The following is a 26,715-nucleotide window of genomic DNA, read 5'->3' as shown; positions in this document are numbered from 1 at the left end:
AAACTAAAGATATACAAACACAAAAGTGTGTTATTTATAGTACAACAATAATTCAAATAACTGTGGATTTCTTATCAGAAACAAATGGAGGCCAAAAGAAGGTGAAACAATATATTTAAAGTGTCAAAAAAGACAGATCTGTCAAAATAAAGTTCTGTGTTCAGCAAAGATACCTTTCACAAATGAAGGTAAAGACATTATAGTTCTCAGATAAAAGGATGAGTAATACAATGTCTGCCAGTAAACCTGATCTGAAACAATTGCTAAAGGGACCTCTTCAGACAAAAGAGAAATTCATACAAAGAGAAATTCTATCAGAGGAAACATCAGACTTCAGGGATGAAGAAAGAGCAGGAGAGATGTTAAATATCTAGGTAAATATTATAGACTATTCTCCCCTTGAGTTCTTCAAAATACAGTTAATGATTGAAATAAAAATGCTTAACATTGCCTACAAGGTTTTCACTAAATTCGGATGTAATAATAGAAGACTACTAAGACATAAAGAAGAGAGGAGTATAAGGATCTGAATGGTGCTACAATTTTTACAATCCAATTATAGTGGTAAAACATTGGCTCTAAGTTAAAGAGGCACATCATATTCACAATAGCAGGCACAATCACAAAAAAACAGAAAAATGTATAGACAGAAACATAATAGACAAAATAAATTAGAATACTAAAAATATTCACAAAACCCAGGAGAAGGCGAGAAGGGGAAATAGAAGGATAGAAAACAGAAAGAATAAACTGAAAACAAATCAAAACAAAAATTACAGATCTAAGATAAATGTAAATGGTCTAATCTCATGAATTAAAAAATATATACTATCAGAATGAATAAAGTAATTAACTCAACTGTATGTTCTCTATAAGGAAGCTATTTAAAATATAATAATATAGGTAGATTAAAAGTAAAAGAATGGACAAATATATATCGTTCAAACACCAATCCAAAGAAAGTTGGAGGAGCTATGTTAATATCAAACAAAGTAGATTTCAGAGCAAATAAAATTACATGATATAAAGGGGAATACTTCATAATGATAAAAGAGCCAATTTTCCAAAGGAAGTAAAATGACAATCTTTACATGTGCATTCATCTCACAAAAAAGTATATGAAGCAAAAACTGACAGAACAGAAACAAGAATTAGATGAATTCACAATCACTCTTTGTGACTTCCAATCTAAGAAACTAGAAGAAGAGTACAATAAATCCATACCAAACAGAAGGAAAAAAGAATACTACAAATAAGAACAGATATCAGTAAAATAAAAAACAGAAAACAAACAAGGGAGAATTCAAAGAAACCAATGAAGATTCTTTCAAAGATCAGTACAATTAATAAACTCACCAGGATAAAAAGAGAGATAACACAAGACTCACCAGGATAAAAGGAGAGATAACACAGATTGCTAATATCAGGAATTGAAGGTATTTCACTACAGATACAACATACAGTAAAAGAATTTTAAAAAATGAACAATACAGACAAGCCTATGTACACAAATTCAACAATGCTGAAGAAATGGGACGTTTCCTTGAAAATCACAAACTAGTGAAACTAACTCAAGATGAAATAGGTAACTCAAATAGTTCTTTAACTACTAAAAGAATGTAATATGTGGCTAAAATCCTTCTGAAAAAAAATCTATAGAAGCAGATTGTTTATCCTCTGAACTTTATCAAAAAGTTAAAGAAATAATACAATTTCTACACAATCTCTTTTAAAAAACATGAGGAGGGAATATTTCTTGACTCATTTTATGAGGCCAGCATTATAAGGATAACTTAACCAAAGATAGTACAGGAAAAGAAAACTACACAAACCAATATCACTCATTTAGGTAAGCACAAATGTATTCAATGAAATTTTAGAAAACAAAATTCTGTAATACACATACAAAAAAATACATCACCGTCAAGTGGGGTTTATTCTGTGAATTGTAAAACTGGCATGATACTGAAAAATCAATTAATATAATTCAACTTATTAACAGTTTAAAGAAGAAAAATTATTCAATAATGTTAATTGATGCTGAAAAAGCATTTGACAAAATTCAACATCCATTCAAGATAAAAACCCTTCACAAGCCATGAATGGAAAAGACTTCTTTATCCTGATAAAAGATATCTTGCCAAAAATTTCCAGCTAACAGGCAACATTCAGGTAAAAGAATGAATACATTTTTTCTAAAATTGGGAACAAGTAAGGAAGTCCTCACTCAACCCTCCTATTTAACATCATACTGGAAGGCAAATGCAGTCCTAAGTAAGAGATAAAAATAAAAAGCATACAATTGGAAAAGAATAAATAACTTTAATACAAGTTGCAGATGCACTATTGATTTCATTGAAAATCCAAGAATCTACAAAAATATTCCTAGAACTAAAAAATGTATGCAGTACAGTCACAGAATATAAGAAAAATACACAAAAAATCATATTTCAATATACATACTTGCAAGAAACAACTGAAACCAATTCTTTTTTTAAAAAACATATCAATAGTTCCAAAAATATAATGCTTAGATACTAATCAAACAAAACTCATGTATGGGATCTGAATGCTGAAAACTACAAAAAGTCAAATGAAGAAGCAAAAGAACAAAATACATTAATAAATGGAGAGACATACCTTGTTCATGCACTTGTAGAATCAACAAAAAAAGTATAAAATTTTCCAAAACTGATATCGACTCTATAGAATTCTAATGAAAATCTCAGCAGTATATTGTTTCGTAGACAGACATGTTCTAAAGTTTAAATGGAAGGCAAAGAAACTAGATTTTGCAAAACGTTTTTGTAGAAGAGCAAAGTCATACAAATCATACTACTTGATTTTAAGGTATATGTAAACTTATGATAATTAGGTTAGTATGATAATGGTACATGGATAGAAACATAGATTAGTGGAATGGAAGAGTCCAGAAATAGATGCCTATAATCCAACTATGTTTTAAAAGTTTTATTTTACGAAGTGCAAAGGAATTCAATGGAGAAAGGATAGTCTTCTAACAATGGCTTTTCCACAATTGGATATCTATATGCAAATAGGTGAATTGAAGCACAGAACTCACTTCTTACATAAAAATGAGCCCCAATCATATATTAACACATATATGTGGAATCTAGGAAAATAGTACAGATGAACCAATTTGCAGGGCAGGAATAGAGACACAGACACAGAGAACGGACATGTGGACACAGGGAGGGGGGAACGGGGGGATGAAGTGGGAGATTGGGATTGACATATATACACTGCCAAGTGTACAACAGATAGCTAGTGGGAGCCTGCTACATAGCACAGGGAGCTCAGTTCAGTGCTCTGTGGTGACCTAGATTGGTGGGATGGGGGGGGAGAGGTGCCAGAGGGAGGGGATATATGTATACATATAGCTGATTCAGTTCGTTGTACAGCAGAAACTAACACAACATTGTAAAGCAACTATACACCAATTAAAAAATAATAATAATGCGTGAGACAAGAGTCCTGCTAAGTTTTCTACAAAGTGGCCCATTATATGCATGTGAGGAAGATAAGAAACTACCACTCTGGAAGACAAAAAAAGCCAAAAGGCTAATCTTAATTATTGAACTGCCCCGTATTGGGCTGAAGTTTTTTAGAGTGGATCGTGGAGGCAACATTTAGGGGGATTCTCAGTCTCACTGGCTGACTGTGTTTTATTAAAATCATTGAAGCATAAAAAAATGAACCCCAAATGGATCAAAGACCTAAATTTAAAACATAAAAGTATAAAAAGTTTAAAAGAAACTTGAGAAAAAAGTCTTTGTAACTTGGGGTTAGGTGTAGACATCTTAGACATGGTACCAAAAGAATGGTCCATAAAAGAAGAAGATTAATAATTGGACTTCAAAATTAAATTTTTTCTTGCTTTCTGAATGACACTAAGAGAATGAAAAGATAAGCCACAGTGTCGGGAAAAAGAACCTACAAATCACAAATCTGAGCAAGGAATTGTATTCAAATATATAAAATAATCTAAATTCAACAGTAAGAAAATGTGCAAAAGACAAACAGAAACATCACTAAAGAGGCTGTTTGGAAGGCAAAAATGCATTTATAGAATTTATAAAGGACTCTTGAACTATAATAGTGAAAAAATCCAGTTAGAACATGGGAAGGATATGAAGAGACATTTCACTCAAGAGGATATACAAGTGAGAAATAAGCATATGAAAAGATGCAGGAAACATGCAAAGAAGCAGGAAACATGAGACATGATGACGGAGGAAAAAATAGTCAACCAAAACTGACCCAGAAATGACACAGATGATAGAATTAGACAAAAACGTCAAATTATTATAACTGCATTCCATATGTTCAAGAATCTACAGAAAAATTGATCATGTCAGAGACTTAGAAGATAATTAAAAAATAAATTTGTACATATTAAAACTAGTGTCTGAAATCAAACGTACATGAGATAGGACTAACAGTAGATTAAACACTGCAGAAGAAAAGATTAATGAACTTGAACATATAGCAATAGAAACTATCCCAAAAGTAATACAGATAGAAAAAAACAAACAAACAAACTAAAAAAAAAAAAACCCCAAACAAAAAACAGAACATCTGGGAACTGTGGAATAAGTTCAAGTGGGCTCAAATACGTGAAATTGGAGTCTCACAGGAGTGTGGGACAAAAAAACAATATGTGAAGAACTAATGACCAAAACATTTCCAAATTTGGTAAAAAGTATAACTCAAGTTTGTCAAGAAAACCCAAGTACCAGAATGAAGAAAATTACACCACGGTATATTGTATCCAAATTGCTTAAAACAAGTTATAAAGAACATTCAAGAATCTGCAAGGGGCTTCCCTGGTGGCGCAGTGGTTGAGAGTCTGCCTGCCGATGCAGGGAACACGGGTTCGTGCCCCGGTCCGGGAAAATCCCACATGCCGCAGAGAGGCTGGGCCCGTGAGCCATGGCCGCCGAGCCTGCGCGTCCAGAGCCTGTGCTCCGCAATGGGAGAGGCCACAACAGTGAGAGGCCCGCGTACCGCCAAAAACAAAAACAAAAGAATCTGCAAGGACCAAGTGGGTGGTACACTTTATGTACAGAGCACAAAATAAGAATGAGAACAAACTTTTGATCTGAAATCACACAGGTCAATGATAATGGCTCAGAATTTTTAATTTACTGAAATTTAAAATATTGTTAATTTAGAATTCTATAGCCAGCAAACATTCATTTCAAATATGAAGGTGAAATAAACATTTTCTTAGACATTCAGTAGGTGAAGTTAATCATCTCCAGCAGACCTTCACTGTAAGAAATGCTAAAAGAAGTCATTCAGGCCTTTGGGAACAGACACCAGTTGGAAATCTTGATACGCATAAAGAAATAAAGCGCTGTGGAAATGGTAACTATGTAGATAGATGTAAAAGCCTTGTTTTATTTATTAATTAAGCCATGTTAAGAGCTAATTGATTTAAAGCAGAAAACAACAACAGCAACAACAAGAAACATATAGTATGAAGATATGGTAGGCAGAATAATGCCCCTTCCTCTGCAAAGATGTCAGTGCCCTAAGCTTAGCCATCTATGAATACATTAAGTTACAGGGCAAAGGGACTTTGCAGATATAATTAAGATCCTAGACGTTGAAATGGAAGAGTATCCTATATTATTCAATCAATGAGCCCTAAAACAAAGAGAACTCCAGCTGGAAGAGGAAGTCAGGAGATGCAGCAGAAGGGAAGTCAGAAATATTCCAAGTCTGAGAAGGCTTTTAAGGCACTGTTTTTGGCACTGGAGGAAGAACCCAGGGGAAATCCTCTGAAAGCTAAGCACAGCCCCTCCAGGTGACAGAGAGCAAGGAAAGAGAACCTCCATCCCACAGTGGAAAGAGGGTGAATTTTGCTGACAACCTAAATGATATTTAGAAGAGCTTCTTCCCAAGAGCCTGCAGCAAGGAACACAATCCTTCCACCACCTTAATTTTATAAAAATTGCAAAACTAATTATAGTATTATTATATTTTTTAATACCCTGAGCAGATCCCAGCTGAGTCTACTTGGATTTCTGACTTACAGAAACTGGAAAATAATAAAGTTGCATTGCTTCAAGCAACTGAATCTGTAGTAATTTGTTACCACAGAAATAGAAAACTAATACATGATTTGATATAAAAAAATCTGATGACAACAGCACAAGGGCTAGAAGAGGGTATTATTATTCAATATGTGAAATAGTATCATATCACTTGAAAAATGACTGTGAAAATCAACTGCTAAAATAACAGAACAATAAACTATAACTAATGAGCCAAAATAGAAAATTAATGATGGATTAAAAATACTCTGAAATCTAAATAAGGCAGAAATAGAAGAAAAAGGGAACAAAAAACAGATAAAAAAATAGAAGAAGAATAGCAAGACTTAAATCCAACTAAATCAATAAGATATTTAATATAAATTGTGTAAACATTCCAATACAAAGGCAGGGACTGTTAGAATTAATACAAAAAAAGAAATAGACCCAACTATATACTGTCCTTGAGAAACAATTAGGTTAAGGTTAAGATTAAAAGGAAGGAAAAATATATGCCATGGAAATGCTAATTAAAAGACAGGTGCTTAGTTTTACTGATATCAAAGTAGGTTTCAGAGCAAAGAATATTACCAAGGATAAACAGGATCACTTCTTATTAAAAAAGAAGTCAAGAGGATATAATTCTAAACTTCTATGCATATAATAACAGAGCTTCCAAACTCATGAAGCAGAAACTGCTATAATTACAAGGAAAAATAGACAAATCTATATACTTTCATTAGAGAGTAAACAGCCCCCTCTTAATAACTTATTGAGCAAGTAGACAAGAAGTTAAAAAAGGATAGAAAAGACTAGATCAACATTATCAATTGACCCTAACTACTGATGGTTACCAAAACTCCAACCAAGCCAGCAGATTACACTTTCTGTTCTACTGTACAACAAATACATTTGAAAAGATCTAAATCCAAAAAGTGTCTTTTCGATAACAATAGAACCAAATTAGAAATTATGACAGAATAGTATTTGAAAAATTCCCATGTATAATATTTGGAAACTAAATAACACAATTCTAAATAACCTATAGGACAAATAATAAAAGGGAAATTACAAATGTTTTGAACTGAATGGCAAAGTGTACACAACATGTTGAAAGTTGTGGAAGGAAATTAAAGCAGTATATACAGCGGATTCTTGAGCATCAAATGTATTCATTAGGAGAGAAGAAAGGATTCAAATCAGTGCCTTGAGGTTTAAATTTAAAAAAACATAAAAAGGAGATCAAGTTAAATCACAGATAAGATAAAACAATAAAGATCAGACTGGAAATTGATAAAATATAAACAAGTAAAATTAAAAAAAAACTAAATCTGTTTCTTTGAGAGACCAATATAGCTAATAAAACTCTGGCCATACTGATCAGAAAATAGGGAATAAAGGACAGTGAGAGTGTGGCCGACCAAAAGAGCAAGAAAACCATTCAAGACATTTGTTTTTCAAAATGGGCTGCACTAAAGGGTAACTAAAGTTACTAAAGTTACTCTTGACTTTATTATTTATTTGCATCATATCCTATGATTTTTGTAAAAGTATAAGTATCCAGAGCATGTCTCTCCAAAGTAATTTAGACATTAATTGTGCTGAAGGTCAATCATTTCCACAATGTCAGGTGGTAGGTTGGTAGTAACTTTTAGTTACTGTTTGATTCCATGGAATTTAAAAAATTTTCATTATTACAGTATCTCCTGGCCCTCTACAGATTTCTTGAAGTTTTGTTGTTGTCGTTGTTATTGTTGTTCAGAAAGTGTTGTTATTATTTTACAAATGATAGGATTCACTTCTGTATTTACTGACCAAATGTTAGAGAAAAAATAAAAAGGAACAATTCCTACATGACCAAGAGGTGCCATTCAGAAGATAGGTGAGTTCAGAGTAGGGTTCTGATTCAAACAATGAGAAAATTCTGCCTTCTCTTTTAATTGGGGATTAAAAATAATATGTTGTAAAATAAATACATACTTCTCTATAGGCTTTCAAATATGACATTGTTCCACTTTAAGTGTACTCAGGAAATTCTGGGCAGAAGAGAAATAAAGATAGAAGAAAAGGTAAGAAGCTATATTAACTATTCACACCAATTAATTGTTGGTGCTGAGGAGAAGACAAAGACGTACCTAGATATTTATAGGTTATCTATCAATCTACCTAATTTTCTATTATCTAAAAATTCTAAAATAATGATTGGATAAGTATTAAGGAGAAAAAAATATATTTTTTCTTTCCTTGTATTCCCAGATTGCTAATCTTTGAAATTAAGTGGGATAATTAGGAAGAAAAATGTTTTATCAAATTAGAAAATATTCTGGTTTTGATAAATGCTTACTTTTTGACCTCTCGGTGAATTATATATTATATAATATTGTTATAAATTACCAATCCTCTCATAACTTGCAGTCATTAAACTGACTTAAAATATCTCTCTGCATGTTTGAGTCAATTATATTACTGATATACAAGAGGTTGGTTTACTGTCTTTTATGTTTGTATATATGTTTTACATTATATAACATTGCATAAAAGTTAAAGAGAAAAAGTCTGACTTTTCATTTTTAATAAAAAGAAAAGCATTTTCTCCTAATTTTCTTAACTTTAAGAACTGGCTAGAAATAGGTAGGAATATAAAATACACTGCCTGAGGGAATAGAGGTACACATTCAGATACCTACTTGCAAAAATATCTCTGGCCATTGTCATCAACTGTTGATTTTAATGTTCGAAGGAAAACTAAAGACGCAACTGCTTTAAAATTATACTTCTAGGTGTTTTTCATCTATTCTCAATTGTCCCTGCTTCCATTATCCCAAGTCTGAGCCAGCAGTTAGTGGATCATTCTTCACAAATTTACAAAAGATTCAGAAAATAATGAATCATTATACTTTAAAAGAACATTTTACAAAAATAACACTCTAGGGCTTCCCTGGTGGCGCAGTGGTTGAGAGTCTGCCTGCCGATGCAGGGGACACGGGTTCATGTCCTGGTCCGGGAGGATCCCACATGCCGCGGAGCGGCTGGGCCCGTGAGCCATGGCCGCTGAGCCTGCGCGTCCGGAGCCTGTGCTCCGCAACGGGAGAGGCCACAACAGTGAGAGGTCCGCGTACCGCAAAAACAAAACAAAACAAAACAAGAAAAACACACTCTATTGGCTGTATTTTTTAATTTAAAAGTTATTTCCAGGTCTTTTCATCATTTTTTGAGTAGTTTGGGAGAGCATTTTAACTGAGGGCTAGGAATCTGATGCAGGATGGGCATGGGTTAAAGCAAGAGAAGTAATTTTGATCCTCTTTTTAAAAATTTACCCATGATTTGTGTATAAGTGTGTGCGTGTGTGTGTGTGTGTGTGTGTGTGTAGTCAATTATCTAGTAAAAAGAGTTCAGAAATGTATAGAAAAGATGGCCAGCAAATTCAGCAAGTTAATAAAAATGTAATAAGGTATAATAATAAAATCAAGGTAGCCAATGGGAAGTTAATGAAAAGAAAGGTTTTAGGCATTTGGAAAACTTACCTAAGATCCAGTAAAGAGCAGGTATGAACACATATACGTATGTTGAAAAATATTGGGAAAATACCAGTAGTACATCAATGTTTGGTAGATGAGTGAAGTCAGTGATTAGAAACAGAATACTGAAGTCATGGGGCAAGATTTCTCTCAAATTATCAACCAGACCTACCTGTAAATTAACCCACATTCTCACCTATTTTTGATTCATTTCCTCCAGGCTCAGCATAAAATATATCCTCTTTATGTTCAAGGTATATCTTCCTTACAAACGTCCTAACACTCCACTCACTTCCTCTGGTCCTCATTAAACGTTTTTTTGTTTGTTTGTTTGTTTGTTTTGCGGTACGTGGGCCTCTCACTGCTGTGGCCTCTTCCGCTGCGGAGCACAGGCTCCAGATGCGCAGGCTCAGCGGCCATGGCTCACGGGCCCAGCCGCTCCGCGGCATGTGGGATCCTCCCAGACCGGGGCGCGAACCCGTGTCCCCTGCATCGGCAGGCGGACTCTCAACCACTGCACCACCAGGGAAGCCCCTCATTCAACTTTTTAATGTTTCCCATTTAATAGCTGGTTCCAACAAGCTGAGGTAATAGGTGCTGTACCTTCAATACTTTTCTAATTCAGTTAATGTACATGCACATTTATTCTTTAAGTCATTGCAGTCTGAATGTTACCCATCCATGCAAATGATATTGTTCACCAGACTGTCTCTTGTAAACTCATAATTGCCAAATTCACCAGATATATTTCAGTTCACTACTTATTGATCACTTCTGCTTGCATTTACTACTTTGGAAGCCTAGAATCCACATTAGAAGTCTTGAAATTAAGCCTTTATTGCTCTTGCCTCTGTGACACACTTGTAAACACAACGACTTTGTTTCAAACACTATCGGATTATATACCTTCCTCTTCATTTCTTTGTCTTTCAGCACAGACCCTACTTACCTCTGACTGAACTCATTTCTTCTCCCTGCCTCCATCCTTCTCTCTCTCTCGGGTACCCTGCTCCTAAATGGCAGCTCATCTTTGTCTCTTAGAAGAAAGTCCATAGCCCCGCATTATCTGGCCCCTCCTGCTTTGCAGCTACATCTCCACCTAATCCCCAAACCAACTGGCTAACATCACCATCACTCCCTCCCTAAAACTTTCATATTCCTGTAACAGTTAAGGTATTAGATCTTTTCTCACATCCTACACTCTTTTTGCTTTTGCAGATGCTATTTTATCTGTCTACAATAATTTCCCCTCTTTGTTCTACAAAATAATACTTTTTCATCAATAGATTTATCCCAAATACCAAGTCTCTTCTTGTGCTACATTAGGTTCCCCTTCTTATTATAAAAGAGGCTGTAAATATCTATAAAAAATGCTCTTACTATATGCTTTTGTATTCAGCAGCACCATAATCAGGGACTTCAGGAAAGTTGATTATTTTAAGTGTTTGAGATAAAACTGTAAGTGCCTTGAGGGATACAATGCTCTATTAGATCTGTTAGTATTCTGAGCCTAACAAAGTATGAAAAATATAGCCAGCACTTCTCATTTACCTGCTGAATAAATATATAAATGCAATACAAAATAACATCAAAACTATAGTCAAAAATATTCATTCAGTTGAACTCCCAATATATTGATAAGGTAATTAAAAAATTTGTAAGACATGATCACCGTCAGGGGAAAGTGGGATTATAAGATGTCTGAGGCACACTCAGGGAAGTAATTTCAAATGTATTCCTAGGTCAGACAGCATTTAAACTCCTTAAGTAAGAAAAAGCCACTGGCATTGAATTTGTCTGCTTTTCTGTGATAACAAATAACTCTAAAATCTCAGGGCTTAAAAATGTGTTTTACTTCTTATTTATGTTATGTGTTTGCACCAGCAGATCAGCTGTGACTCTGCTCCACGTGTCTTCTCCATGATGCCCAAGGTAAAGGAGAAGTCTCTGTTAGGGTCATGCTAGTTTCATAGCAGAAGGAAAGTACAAGAGAAGTAATATGTGATTTTTTTGAAGCTTAATTTCAGCCATAGTGTATATCATGCTTGCTTACATGCCAATGGCCAGAGCAAGTCATATCATCAATTGGGTGGAGATGCAAAATCCTTCCACTGGAAGCACCACACTTCACATGGCAATGAGCAGTGATGTATAACCTCTTAAAGGGAGGGGGGATAAAGATTTGTGAAAAACTATACACAGGCATTGAGAAATATTGTAATAAATTCATAAAGGGAGTTAAGGGGAAAAAAAAGATCCTTAATATTTGGTATGGCTGGTACTATAAACTAGCAAGGATACCTTTTAACTAATTGTTGAAAAAATAGACTATGCCTTGGAAGAAAGGAAATGTGAGGGAAAAGTTGCAAAGAGCAAACAATGGAAAAAAGAAGAGCTTCTTCCAGAGGCAGGACTTGGCAAGAAAGCAGTGAATGTGAAGAAACATTTGACTGGAGTATTTGGTTGGGACTTCAATATACTTAGAGATGAAAGGAGTTGAAAAAGGTCCATGATAAAGTCCAAATTAGCAAGAATAAAAATTAGTATCAAATAAGAGAGAGGTATGCATTATAAACTGGGGAGAAAAGCATGTAATAAGTCAAATATTGTAACTGAAGAAAAATAAGATAATGTGGATAAAGTTGGTGCTTTTATTTTATTATTAATTTTTGCAACCTCAAAGTTTTCATTGAACGTCTGCAAGAGGTTTTGTAGGAGGTAAATAATAAAGGATACTTTTAGAGAGGGCTCAAGATTTAAAAGGAGTAGGTAAGCAGGGCAAGAGTCAATAAGACTGGAGAGAATGATTTTTCTGACTGAAGTAAAGGCAAAATGTGAGAGAAAAGCACAGCTGTCTGGTGGCATTAGTCAATGCACTCCCTTGACAGGGTCCAAATGCATCATCCAGAAAGGGGAATAAATCGAAGGTTGATTTTGTGAACACTGTTACTTTGAAGAAATTGGTTCCAGGGATTCTAAGATATGGGAGTTTGTGACCATAACAGGGAAATGTGACTAATAAGAAGAAATGGAGATAAAGCAGTGTTCTAGTAAAGAAGGTCAGATTAGGACATATAATTGATTCTGTTAGAGGAAAAGTGGGAGTGGAAGGAGGATGGTTTGCTTTGGAGGCCAGTGTGATGCAGGCACAACAGGATATTACATACATGATTGATGTGAGTTGCACAAAGAACACATTCCAGTGTTTATCTCCTTATGAACCCCAAAATAATAAGTATAGACATAGAAATAAATATTCCAGATTGAATGCAGATCATGATAGACTTGAAGATTCAAACTTTGTTAATTGAACCCACTCATACCCAAATAATCCTTCAAGAAAAATGTAATCACATTTAAACACTCACAGATAATCTAGTGTGGAGATAGATTAGAACATGTTATAACTATATTAAAGTAGAAATTACAATAGCAGAATGGATAATAAAGGCTAAATATGCTACACCTGCCAGATGACGTTCCCTTTTTCACATCAGACTCAAATTAATGTTTTAGTGTAAAAATATATGCATAATTTTACATATACATACATTATAACATACAGCATAGTACATATTTATATACTGCTTCCTATAAACTTAGTCCTTTCTAAAAAACTTTATATTATTAACTAATATTATAACCCACATTTTCATAAGAGCATACTGAGCACAAGGTCTTGCCCGTGACAAAATACACGTATATTTCCTACCTTAGATTCTTTCGGAAACAAAGGACAGTAGATGGTTAAGTCAATACTGAAGAAACTAAATAGCCACTGTAAGTTACCTTTGTTTATTGTACATAATAAAGAGGGAAAGATATTAGAAATACTTATAGATATAAAAATAGATATATAGATACAGTTACAAACATAGTACTTATCTCCATATTTAAACCTATTCTTCATGCACTGAAATCTTCCTCTTGGGCTGAAGGCCAAAACTTCCATCAACGATAGCACTCGATAAATACCAGATTCTGCACACCAAAAAAAGGCTCTCAAAGTCTTCTCTCAGAAGGCCTGGAACTTTGGACTCACCCATGAGCATGTGCAGTTTCTACCCACCTGCCTAATAACCATCTGGTCTATTCCATTATGTTATCCATACATCTCAATTAATTATAGACTTAGAGAAGGAGAGAAAAAAATTCTCAGTGATTTAATATTCTCTTTACCTTTCAGCATGAATTTTGTGGTTAAAATACCTTCACTCCAGGAAAGGAAAAGCAAATAACTCTTTTAGATCTATATGCTATTCCTGGTGGTGTTCTCCAGTCTCTTCAAGAAACTGGAGAGATAGATCATGGTGGGAGGTGCATAGGATATGGAAGAAGATACTGATTTATGTTTCCCCTTCCCAGCCCTAAGTGATAGAAAACTCATGGCTAACTCTTTAAATTCATATTTTGTCTATTCCAGAAAGAACAAATTACATTCTGCTTCTAGAATCCTGTGATTATGGTTATTTCTAATTTATTTTAAAATAGAAGAAAAAGTCAAAGTGCATTTGTGTAGTGTTACTACTAGTATTTCCATATGGCTGAAGCACGGGCTACCTATGAGCGGATGGTTAGAGAAGGTAGCTGATGATCATAAAAGACTTCCTATACCATGAAGAGTGGCTTTTATTTTGTCTTGAAGGTAATGGGAAACACTGACAATTTTAAGTGTTGAAAGGTTGATAGGACAGAAAGTTGGAATTGTGAAATTGAGAGTAGAGAAAACAAACAACTTACAGCCACACAAGAAAAATACAAAAAAGAATTGGAAAGGGCAGCACTCATGGAAGGCATGGTAGGGAAAATAGAGTATATTTGATAGATGTCAAAGAAATACAGTGCGCATCTTGGTGGCACATTAGATTACCAAAGTGGAGATAACTAGGATAACATTAATCTATCTTCTGCCTCACAGAATGTCATGTTAACCCAGCCATGCAATAGAGTAAAGTAGCCAAATTTGGAGAAAGAGATGTCATCTTGATGTCATAAACTTAGCTAATAACGTCCATTAATATTTCAAAGGGTAACTATGTATTCAATTATTTAATTTGGTAAAACTTGCAAATACTGTTAATTAGTTGAAGCAAGTAATTAATGTAATTTAAAAGTAAAATCTAGTATCATACTTTACTGTATTTCATTTGACATACTTCCAACAACTACAAAGACAGAAAAAGGCAACTACTCCCTTATAGACTCTTTGTAAAGGAGGATGACAATGTTAAATAAGTCACAGATCCTGCCCTTGAGGCTGTAATACAATGTAACAGATGCTACCCTAGAGCTGAGGAGATTTCCTCTAGGTATAGAAGAGGTTCATTAGGGAAGTCTTGAGTGCTGAGTTTACATGGTTGCCCTTTTAATAAACATATTGCTAAATGCAACACAAAGATACATACTAATTATTATCTGCTTACCATTAACAATAACGATGATATCACGGAAGTCAATTTCTCCCCTAGCCTCCACTCTTCCTTCACACCTGTATATACCTTCATCACTTTTATTGATGTTAAGAATCTGCAGATTACTGTTGGCTAAGATAGCAAACCGATCTGTAAGGTAAGCAAAGGGGAGGAAATGATATCAGTAATTGAAGGCAGAGTCCAGCATGCTTTAAATTGCTAAGTGTTAAAATATGGAACTTGTCTGACACTATCAAACTTTTCATCAACAAACAAATTCAAATTTGAAAGTAAAATATAATTTCATGACTTCAATTTTTCCACTCTACACTGCCTGGTTACACATTTTTTTCAAAAATACATTCAAGGCCTTCCCTGTGGCACAGTGGTTGAGAGTCCACCAGCCGATGCAGGGGACACGGGTTCGCGCCCCGGTCTGGGAGGATCCCACATGCCACAGAGCGGCTGGGCCCGTGAGCCATGGCCGCTGAGTCTGCGCGTCCGGAGCCTGTGCTCCACAATGGGAGAGGCCACAACAGTGAGAGCCCCGCGTACCGCAAAAAAAAAAAAAAAAATACATTAAAATACATTCAAGACTTTATTTCCACATAAAATGGTTAGGCTATTATTTTGCCTTTGGTACTTTGAACGCAGAAATGATACACAAAAGAACAAAGCCGAGAGATCAGATATAGCAGACACAAAGACGTTTTGACTGTAAATATGTAGCAACTTGGGTAAGGAAAAGGGTTAGAAAATTGATTGAATATCCTTCCTCACACAATAATTAAACTAATAATTGCACATACCCTGAGAAGGCAGCTAAAATATATAATAATATTCAAGTCATGTAGAGGGCATATAAAATCGTCATATCTCAGATTTATTTGAAAAATTTTTATTCTAAATGCAAGATAATCCATTTTAGGAAGGAACAGATTAGACTTCATTAATTTTACATAGATTCCATTTTATGTGTGAGTATATGCACATGCATAAATACAAAACTAAGCTGTTATAGGGCATGCATTAGCTGATTGTTGAAAATAACCTGGCTAGCCTAAGTAGCATCTCAGCCTGACAGTATTTTCCATAATGCCTGGCTCAGTTTTTAATCATCACAATTTTGTTGCAGTCTTTGCAGTCTTAACACCTTTCCCCTTCCTATCAAGTAAAGAATGTTCTCATATCCAGTTGTTTTCCTATATTTCATTAATCAACTCATCCATAGATATCATCGAACATCATCTGTTTGCTAGGTACTGTATTTGGATACATTGATGAATAAGAGAAAACATCCTTGACCCCTTTGGGACTTTTGGTAAGGTAGAAATGTCATTAATTTAAGGTACCCACCTCTGGATATCTACTCTTAAAGCTACTTTTGGGGACTGTTCCAGTATTTATTGCTCTTCCCCTATTTGCTGGCTTAATAGAGGTATTAGGGCAAACACAGAAGCCACATGAGAAAATGGTCCAGCCTCCCTCAACCTGGATCACTGAAAGGATGGAAGGGTAGAATCCTGCCTCTCCCCCTGCTGCCAATTGGACTTTGCGTGAGTGAGAAATAAATTGCTATGACATTAAGCCATCCGTATTTGGGGTTCATTTTTCACAGCAATTCCTTAAGTCAAAGTAGAAGTTTGGGTTTTAAATACAAATAAGGAAGTTATCAGACTATAGAAGGTCATTAAAATAGGTGAGCATGTGGTTATTGATTGTCTAAGAGATAGTTAATAAGGAATGGAAATGTGTAGATTCTGAGGCTACCTCAGAAAGAAAATACCAGTTACAAGTCTACAGATACACAATTTTCAGCCCAGGAAGTATAAACTTTCCCAAAATATTTATTTCACCTTTTGGGTGACCCTAAGAAGAGATACAAAAATGTTTATGCAGATGCTTTCCCCTGGTAAATTTTCTGACCAAAGAAGAGACTGGAGAGAAATAAAGGCAATCTGCAAGAAATATAACTTATAATAAGTCCTGGAATAACTCAGAACTCTTAAAAATGCATGATATTTCAAAGTAAATGTAAAAAAACTCTATTCAAGTGTGTTGCTGGAAATTAGAATGAGCAGCAATTACAGTTGACCCTTGAACAACACAGGTTTGAACTGTGCAGATCCACTTATATGGGAATCTTTTTCAATAGTAAATACAGTACTACACAATCCGAAGCTGACTGAATCTGAGGATGCAGAACTGAACCACAGATATGAAGGAATCTCAGATAAGGAGGACCAACTATAAATTATACTTGAATTTTTGACTGCATGTCAAGTTGGCACCCTAACCCCTGTGTTTTTCATGGGTCACCTGTATGAATTAAAAAGTTCAAATTTAGAGAGGGATGCAATGAGTCATAACTAAATCATTGTAATATTATATTTTCTAACTCACTAAAATATGTATCATCCTCAACTAAAAATTCTAAGTATATGTGTAAAGTCCATGGAATGATGTTAGCAAACTCTCAAACCAAAGAGCATTATTAATATGTATTTACAAAAAGCATTTGAAGAAAGCACTGCTTCAATCAATCACACATAACTTTGGATATTGGAACTATTTAACTATTAGAGATGATCTATTTATCTCAGTTTTACAGACATCCACATTTTCATTATTGCAGTAAGAAAATAAATGAAATCAAATAATACACAATAAGGTGTCTGCTTTATGTTTCTTTAAGCATTATGTTTCTTTAAGCAGGTTATTTTTTAAAAGTTCCCTCTTCTTCTCATTCCACAGCCACTGAATGGTTTGCTTCATCTACTCCTATGCTTTCAACCTATATTTTGATGATTCACAATTTTTCTTCAGACCAGATGATTCCTGTGATTCCAGAATTGTGCAAGAGTCAACCAGATGTACAAACTTAGAAGGGTTGTAAATACTTCAATCTCAGCATGTTTAAAATTTGGCTCACTAGCTCCACCTGAAATTTCTCATACGGTACTCTCCAGTTCTGTCTTCACAGGTCTTTACATTGAGCTAGTTGCCCAAGGCAAATTCCTTGAGTCATCTTTGACTTCTCCATCTCTCTTAGTGTGCATGTCCAATCAAACCCATATCCTATCACTTCTCCCTTTATCATTTCTTAGTCTAGAATCTACTTTTCCCTCAGCAGTTATTTCATTTGGATTTGAATTGTTCTCATTGCCTGGAGCTTGGCCTTGACTCTCATCCAATTCATTCTCCTCACTGAAGCACTGATATCCATCTCAATAAATATTAGGTCATGTCACTGCCCTAATTAAAACCCTTTAGTGATGTCACCTTTGGATAGATTCTAAACTTCTCAATAGAGACGTCAAGGCCATATTGACTTGGCTCAACCTTCTTTTCCAGTTTCCTTTCTTATTAGTCTTTATTTACAAATCCTAGTTATTGTAAGTATTCTAGTTGTACTTATTCATAAATTCTAGTTATAATGAACTTAATTCAGTTTCTGAAATGTGTCACTCATGCTTTCACCTCTGGGCCATTGCATATGGTGTCCTCTCCTCTTGAAAAGTCCCCACCATTCTCTAGCTGGCTAATCCCTTTTCGTCTTTAAGGGTTGCTTTTCTCTCTCAGCAGGCACCTTTGAACACTCTCCTCTGCCCTAACTAGTTCAGGTGCTCTTTCTTTATCATCTTCTATCACTGCACTTTCCTTATAATATACCTCAATATACGTTGCTTTCATTGATTGATTTTTTCCACTAGATTATTAATATGTTGAGGGTAGTGGACTTGTTCATCGTTCAAACCATGAATCGCCACCTTCTAGTACACTAGATGAAATATACTTACACTAGATGAAATATACTAAGTGTTCAATAACTGTTGAATGACTTTTTATACTGGAAGTAGATTCCATACAAATTTTATTGAACAAGATGATTTTACCCATAGTTTTTTGATGCCTAAAGGGTACTTCATTAGAAAATGCTCAAAACATTTAGGAAGTTTCAGAGATAGCTTTCAAAATGGCTGAGGTAGAATGGCAACTGCAATAGCATATCCTTCCATCAGGGTTGAGACTGAAAGTCAGGATATTCAACTTTTATAACAAAATGTCACCTTTACTCCCTAAATACTTGGATTCTTTAGCATATGGATTTCCTTTCAACAAACAACATGGTAAACCTCCACTTTGAGTAGTCTGTGGGAACATTAATAATGCATATTTGTCACACAGCTGCTACCAAAAGCATGGTTAATAAGATGGACATTTTCAAACCTTCACTGTTTCATATGGAGACTTTAAACTTTATTCCTATGCCACACTAAGGCTTCAGAAAGTTATCTGTACACACTGCATTATTCTAAATCCCCATATATGTTCCTTTCATGGCTGTAAACCTAATCTTATTTCATTAGTTTTAATAAAAGGATCACATAAAGTATAAAAATCTGAAGAATATTACTTCTTATAAATCTGTTATGAATGTAAAAAGTGTTTGATAATGAAGTATGTGGCAAGTTTCTCAAATATTAAAAGGTTAGAAAAGTTTGTTCATCTTCACAATTCCCCTACATCCTTTACATCCCAAAGTCAGAACAAATTTTACGTCCTTTTTAAAAAAATCGATTTTGCCTTCCCTGCAACTCAGCGTTAAGTTTCTATGTTTAACTGATTCCCAAGAATTAAAAGCTCAATGAGAAGGAACAAGAAAAATAAATGTTATTTATTGAGAATCTGATATAGAGTCAAATATTGTATTCATTCAGTTAACAAATATTTATAAGCCTATCTTACTTAAAACTCAAACCGTTGTTCAAAATCCATATAATAATTTACTGTTTACAGATGAAGAATCCGAATTAGGTACAGAGCAGTTAGAAAAGTTGTTTGAAGCTTTAGGGACAAGGAAAGAGTAGAGCCGTAATGGAATTCCAACTTCACAGCATTTCATCCTTGGGTACTGGGAAAAATGTGTGAGCTGTAGCCTAGAAGCATCACTCCTCCATCAGCACTGTACTTGACCATCAATCTTTGCTTTGAGGATTTAACTGTCTTTTTTTTTTTCAGACAATTAATCATTAGATTTTATTCCCAAATAAATTACAAAAAGTAGATATTATAGGGCAACCTCCATGGATGCCAATGAATGAACTGTCTTTAGGCTTGAATTCCATCTGGCTACTTAACTGGAGGGATCATCTGCTCAGGGAAGATGGAGATGCTGATTGGTGCCCTGGGCCCATTCAGTCAAGACCTTGCCAGTGCCTGCTGCACACACTCTCTGCCCAGAGGCCTACAGTCAGCATCGATTTAACTGTCTTTTAAAATAAAACTCATTTCAAAACCATCTTGTGATTATGGTTTACAGTAAACCAGATGTACGCTTGAAGCCTAAGATGTAGGTAGTCTGAAAATGTTTAGACATTGTCATTTAACTGCGATGAAAGAATTGCCTTTTCTTTATTATTGAGGGGAAGAAAGCAGAAAATATACTGTACAATTTATTCATGAAATTTATTAGCAAAACCTAAAGCAGTTTTCTGAAAATAAAGTAAGAGGAAATAAAGTATTATATCTCATTAACTTACTATAATAGAAAAAAGAGTTTTAGTAAATAACTGACAAGCAGTGAAAATGCCAAGTCCAGAAAACTTCTCTCAAAATTAAAAAAAAATTACTATCATCATCATGATACTTTCTCTGTACATATTCAAAAACAGAAACCCTCTGCCTTCTCTCCTTTATGTTGTAGAAGTTTCATCTCTTAGAAACACAAAACAAAATCATCCAAGATAGAAAGTATTTTAAAAGATTCAATTATTTTGTACCTCTCTGCAATGTAAGTGCAATGAAAAATATTCTAAATCGAAAATGCTCCCAATTCACAATGATAAAGTAGCATAATGTAAGCAAATCATGCATCAATTTCAGATGTCATTTTATTCTGGAATTTCAGCTCAGTCTGAATCAAAATCATGAAGACAATTGAAATGAATGTACTCTTCTTCCTATTATCCATATTCATCTTATCATAATATTTAGAATATGTAGGTATCTTTGAAAGAACAGTGACAGAAAAATAAATAGGATTCATATAGACATTATTATAAGTTTACACATAATAAGCCCATGGGATTGTTTGAATTATAATATGTAGAATTTCAATAGATCAGGATTGATTCCTTTATTTGTTTAGTATCCTTGAACTGTTTGTATATAATTTTTTCTTGATCTAGAGCAGGAGTCAGCAAACTTTTTCTGTAATCTTCAGAAAATAACTATTGTAGGCTTTGTAGGACAAACCATCTGTGTCACAGCTGTTCAGCTTTGTTCCCAAAGTAGCCATAGACAATATGTAACAATTGGGTTTGGCTGAATTTTCATAACACCTTAAAAAAACAGCAGAGGAGCTGAATTTAGCCTGAGGGCCATAGTTTGCCAACCTCTAGTTTAGAGCTCTGAGGTTCTCAAAAAACAGTTGTTTGAGGCTTAGGGTCAAACAATCTAATTGCTATATTTACTTAGGTAGATTCAGTCTTTTAAAAAATTGCAATATTTTTAGAACATATAACTTAGAGAGTTACCAAAATACTAACTGTCGGAAATAGCGGTGACTTCCTCATTATGATGCAACCAGCTGACAACAGGTGCAGGCGAACTGCTGACTCGGCAAACCACTTCTGCATTCTCTCCTTGTTTGAACTCTTGAGGAGACACCACTTCTCTGAAAGTGAGTTTTTCTGTATGAAGAAAGTAAAACAAACCATACAAGTATTATTGCTTATTTCTTCCAATAGCATATTTCAGAATCCGTGTTTATTGATGCTGTAATAAAATAATTAGGTAAATCTAGATCCTTTAAAACCTTAAACCAGATCATCTAATTCTCCTACTCAATAAATTCCAACTCACTGAGAATAAAATCCAAAGTCCTTACAATGCCACACTAAGTCCTGTATGAACTGGAGTCTGCCCCACAATTCTGATCCCAATTTTTCTTCTCTCCTCCTAGCTGCTGCTTTGGGCAGTTCCTTGAACACTCCGCATTTGTTCTCATTCTGGGGCATTTGCACTCTCTTAAATTCCTTCAAATTTCTGCTCAACCTCCACAAACAAAATAGCCATCTCCCTACGTTTCTAAACCACTTAATTTCTTTCCTATAGAATTCTATGGCATATATATCTAGCATTTAAGCATTAGTTTTTGCTTACTTTTTGTCTGTCTCTACCCATTAAAATGTTGGCACCAAGTGGCCAGTGATATTTTCTGTTTCAGTCACTAATGTCTTTAGGAATTAGAATATTGTCTGCCACGCAGTAGACATACAATAAGTGTATTGAATGAATGCATGAATATGGATATTTATGCTTGAGGAGACATTTTCACAAAAGTAATTCATTGTTCTTGCTAAGAAAAAACAATTTTTTTTTTACCTTCACAAATAAAGCACTAGGGATCTTCCTTTGTATCATTTCAAAGGACACTTCTTTCCAGACACTAGTCTATGAAATGATGATTTCAACTTAATTCTTTGTTATTTATGAAACTGGTACAGTAAATGGTCATATAAATAAGTAAAACATCTTTCCTTGAGGAGCTTAGAAACTAACAGGAGGGAAAAAGAAAAAAAAAAAGAGGTCAAATCAGGAAAAATGAGGGCAACAATACTCCAACAGATTGCCCCACTCATCTAAGAGGAAGCCTTGCTCTGGTGCTGCTTTGGCCTTTTTTCCCCGTATGCTATTTCTAGAATAACAAAAACAAAGCTATAAGGAAGAGATGTCTTATGAGCTAATATTCTAAAACTTTTTTATAATTTTTCACTGGTAGAAATGCTAACTACTACAAATTAATTGTAAGGCAAAGTTCTAAGCATGAGGTAATGTAGTCCTCAAAGCAACTCTATGTATGATGTGGGTACTACAATTATATCTATTTTATAGATGAGGAAATTGAAACAGAGAGTTTACACGATTGCTCAAGGCCACAGGTGTAAGTGATAGAGCCTGGTTTCAAATCCTGGGAGTCAATGAACTTCAGTGTTCCTAAACAGTTTAACAATTCCTAAAAGTGAGAAGTTGGAAAGGAATGTAGGAAGCAATCAATCTCAAGTCGTAAAATGAAGTGTAAGTGTAGAAAACCTTGCTACTAAAAAATGCCTGGAGTTGAAGAATCTGGTTAGATGTTATTCTTCATTAGATGAGTTTTCAGTTTTTACTCTGTCTAAAGCCTGTCTGCTGACCCTTCCCCAGTTCTCATTCTAGATTGGTCACTGTTATCACATAGGTAATTTTATTTGTTCTAGTCATGATCTTTCTTTTTTGAAAGTGAAAAAAAGCACTCCCAATAAATTTTATATCACTAAATAAAGTACTGGTTTCTATTTACCCAACAGATTCTTAATGGCATCAAAAAACTAAAACATTTTCATCTATATTATTTAACCAACAGAATTGGCTCCATCTATGTATTTATAATCCACTATAACCTATTATAGATTTTATTTTAGAGATGTACTGTGGTAAAATAGAAATAAGCTAATATCTGTAAAGGTCTTAGCACATTGTCCATCACATAGTTAGTTCTTAATGAGTGTTAGTTTCTATTGTTAAGTACATTTTATTTGTATTTTTTATAAGAACGTATAATTTCAATCAATAAAACTTATAAATACATGACTTACGGTAAATTTCCAAAACAACTGTGGCTTCTTGTGTCTGTCCTTTGGCATCTGTTGCTTGACAACGATATATCCCTGCATCTTCTATATTTGCGTTGTAGATGGTTAATCGTGATCTAATACCTTCCTTTTGCACTGATACCCTTTGTGTTGAAATTATCTTCTCTCCTTGAGGATTATACCAGTCTATACTCTCAGGTTCACCAACTGCTGCAAAGAGCCATGGAAAAGAAATTTTGAAAATATGTTCCAAGTGTTTGTTTTGACACTGGCATTTACTATCGTGTAACAACTTTAACAATTTAGAAAAAAATGTAAATGGAAGACTGGAAGTCTGAAAATCTTACAATATCGAAAGTAAACACAAATGCTAGCACACATGTTATCCTTATTTATCCAACATTGAGGTTTCAATCTCGTTTGAGTAACAAAACCCAGAGGAAACTTCCAGTATGGTATTTAAGCTATGAGAGTGTAAACTTTACCACGGAAATCTATGGATTATTACCACACAAGTACTGAAAGTGCCTTGGCAACTGAGTCCAACATCAATTCCACTTAATAGGCATAATCGAAACAGAAACATGATTACTAACGTGATTTCACCTGCTCAATTCTTTTTGCTAAGGTCAGGAAATAGCACTTTTTCCCCTGATACAGCAGAGCTCATAACAACGTAAATCATTTATGAAATAAACTTTGGCTTTTGTTAATACAGAATTTTGAATTAATCTCCCAAGTTGTTAAACTTGTATAGATAAGGCCAATGACTATTTTTTAAATGGAGTCCTAATCTTCTCTTTTCCCAACTGAGATGAGTAGTTTCACCATTTTAATCTAAAACTGTTAACTATTTAATCATATGATAATTAGAATGCATTGAAATGATACTTATAGTGCTAGGCAATTACAACCAAATCATTACAGGGTAAACATTTATTTAAGTTTTCCAACTCAGAATCTAGGTTATTATTCTCTTTGTAAAAGCTGAAGCTTCCTGTGTTTTCTTTTAGTCACCAAAAGGATGTATTTCACCTAATTACTTGAGAGATAATTTGTGGAAGCAGCATACACTATTAACTGAAAAGTATCAGGAGAAAATGCATAAAGTTATATAACATCTTCAGGACCTTTTATAAGAAAATTATTCCTTCTCATTTTTTTTTCCAAGATATGGCTTTAGAAACAAATTGTCTTCCTTCCTATATCAAATTAGACATGATGGAGAAAAAAGTATGAAAGAAGTTTAGTTAAATCTTAAATGAATCTTAGTTATGTTATCTTCAGTTTTTCTGAATAGAACCATAAAACCATAGTAGTTACAGGATAATTCATTTGGGGGAGGTATTTGTTTTAATTCCCTCCTCTATCGAGAAGTTACAAAAGAATAATTTAAATGTGCATTACTTTAAGTTTCAGCAATAGAAAACCTCACTTTATACAGTAAATTATGCAGGATATTCTGTGAAATATTTTGGACATTTTCATTCTTAATGATATGGAATAAAATTTCATGGAGAGTTTATTCTGTATTTTCATAGAGCAGTCATAATTCTCTTTTTTCTGGCAACTCAAATAATAATTTCCAATAAAACTTTGCATGTTATTTTACTGAAAAGACTGGGCTCTTGGATTAATTAATAAGTAGCATTAAACTTATTTTCTTGAAAATGTAATATAAAAATTCATTTGCTATACATGACACATTCTTATTTAGTTCTGTGAGGGTATGACTGAACTAGGCTGAGTTCTGGAACCTGGGACACTTTGCTGCAGAGCTTGCACCTGAACAAACCTCTCCTGGAGCAACAATATACAAAGAAACTATAAGGGACTAAAAATAACTGCAAGCATGTCCAGCTGGGACAAATTATGAACAAGATACAAAAAGGCCAAATCCCAATTGCTACATCTGAGGTGCTGGGAGCAAAAGCACGGTACTATGCCGAACTATGCGTGATTCCTGCACACAGCACCACCAAAGGGGTGGGCAGACCACCAAGGGGGTGGGCAGACCACTATACCTAAGCCAGCCCACCAGCCGGACCCACTGATCCACCATTACCCTCATCCCATTTAAGAGTTCAGCTCACTCCACCTCAGGGAGCGAGCAAGGGAACTTGTTACTTGTTTTCACTCCCTTGTGCTGCATCAAGAGTCCCTACAAAGCCCTGCCCGAATTCCCCCTCTGGCCTCTTACCAATTTCTATTGATTAAAGAGTCCAAGAACCCAGGTCAGTAACATGACTAACTTCTAGTTGAATTTTAAGACATATTTATTTTATTGAGTTTTAGATGTCTGTGTTCAAGAAACTTTAGAATCATATCAACATAGTCACCATTGTGATAGAAAAGTACATGCAAGCGTTTTGATTTGCATTGGTTTCCCACATCTTTATTTTTAGATTTTTGTTTTACTACTGTATTTAAGATAAATAAGGCCACTTACATGACAACAGTACAGCTCTTGATTATACGTCTTTATATAAAAGGAAAAAATGTTTAATTGTTCTGCCTTATGATTAAGGGCAAAACTCAGCACCACTGAATGACGTTAATTCGTACTTTTAAATTATGTCTTAATTTGACCTTATGAATTATATACATCATATAATTTATATCACAAAGATAATGCGAATCCAAGAAAATAATACAATTTTATTTTATTTTTCAATTCATTTTTAAACTATTTCATTATTCTGTGATCTTGTGATTTAATTGAGCTGTGTGTGTGCATTTGTGCATATAAAATATGCATAGGGTTTAGAAACAATGAACTATATTCTTATGCCAAAGCTGTACTGACATAGTAAATGATGTTGAACCAGTCTCTCCCCTACTCTCTACTTTTATATTTGCCAATATATAAAAACATGTGTCAACAAGACCTATCAATTCAGACCTTTATTAAGAAGGCAAATATGTGAAGAATCATGGCCTCAATTAGTTGTTCATATTATCTGATATTATTTTTAGATATGTTATTATAACTGCTTCTATTTTTTTTAATTATCATAATAATTTAAACAAGCCATGCCATTCTGAAGACAACTTTTATAATGCATTTTATGTCAGAAATGCCTATTTA

At 34.3% G+C, this 26,715-nt stretch overlaps 1 protein-coding gene across 2 annotated transcripts in view; it reads right to left on the bottom strand.

Moving 5' to 3' along the window:
• Window positions 1–26,715, bottom strand: part of NCAM2 (neural cell adhesion molecule 2) — a 495,236-nt gene that overhangs the window by 183,922 nt on the left and 284,599 nt on the right. For both annotated transcript variants that reach the window (XM_067739241.1, XM_067739240.1), the window contains exons 3-5: window positions 23,631–23,837; window positions 21,543–21,686; window positions 15,004–15,141 (exon numbers count right to left, since the gene is read on the bottom strand). In XM_067739241.1, coding sequence (XP_067595342.1) covers window positions 15,004–15,141; window positions 21,543–21,686; window positions 23,631–23,837 — 489 coding nt within the window. The remainder of the gene's footprint in view (window positions 1–15,003; window positions 15,142–21,542; window positions 21,687–23,630; window positions 23,838–26,715) is intronic.

This window comes from Pseudorca crassidens, chromosome 5 (genome assembly GCF_039906515.1).
Source record: "Pseudorca crassidens isolate mPseCra1 chromosome 5, mPseCra1.hap1, whole genome shotgun sequence".
Classification (NCBI taxonomy): domain Eukaryota; kingdom Metazoa; phylum Chordata; class Mammalia; order Artiodactyla; family Delphinidae; genus Pseudorca; species Pseudorca crassidens.
Note: the sequence above shows the minus strand (reverse complement) of the source record. Positions and strands in the feature narration are given on the sequence as shown.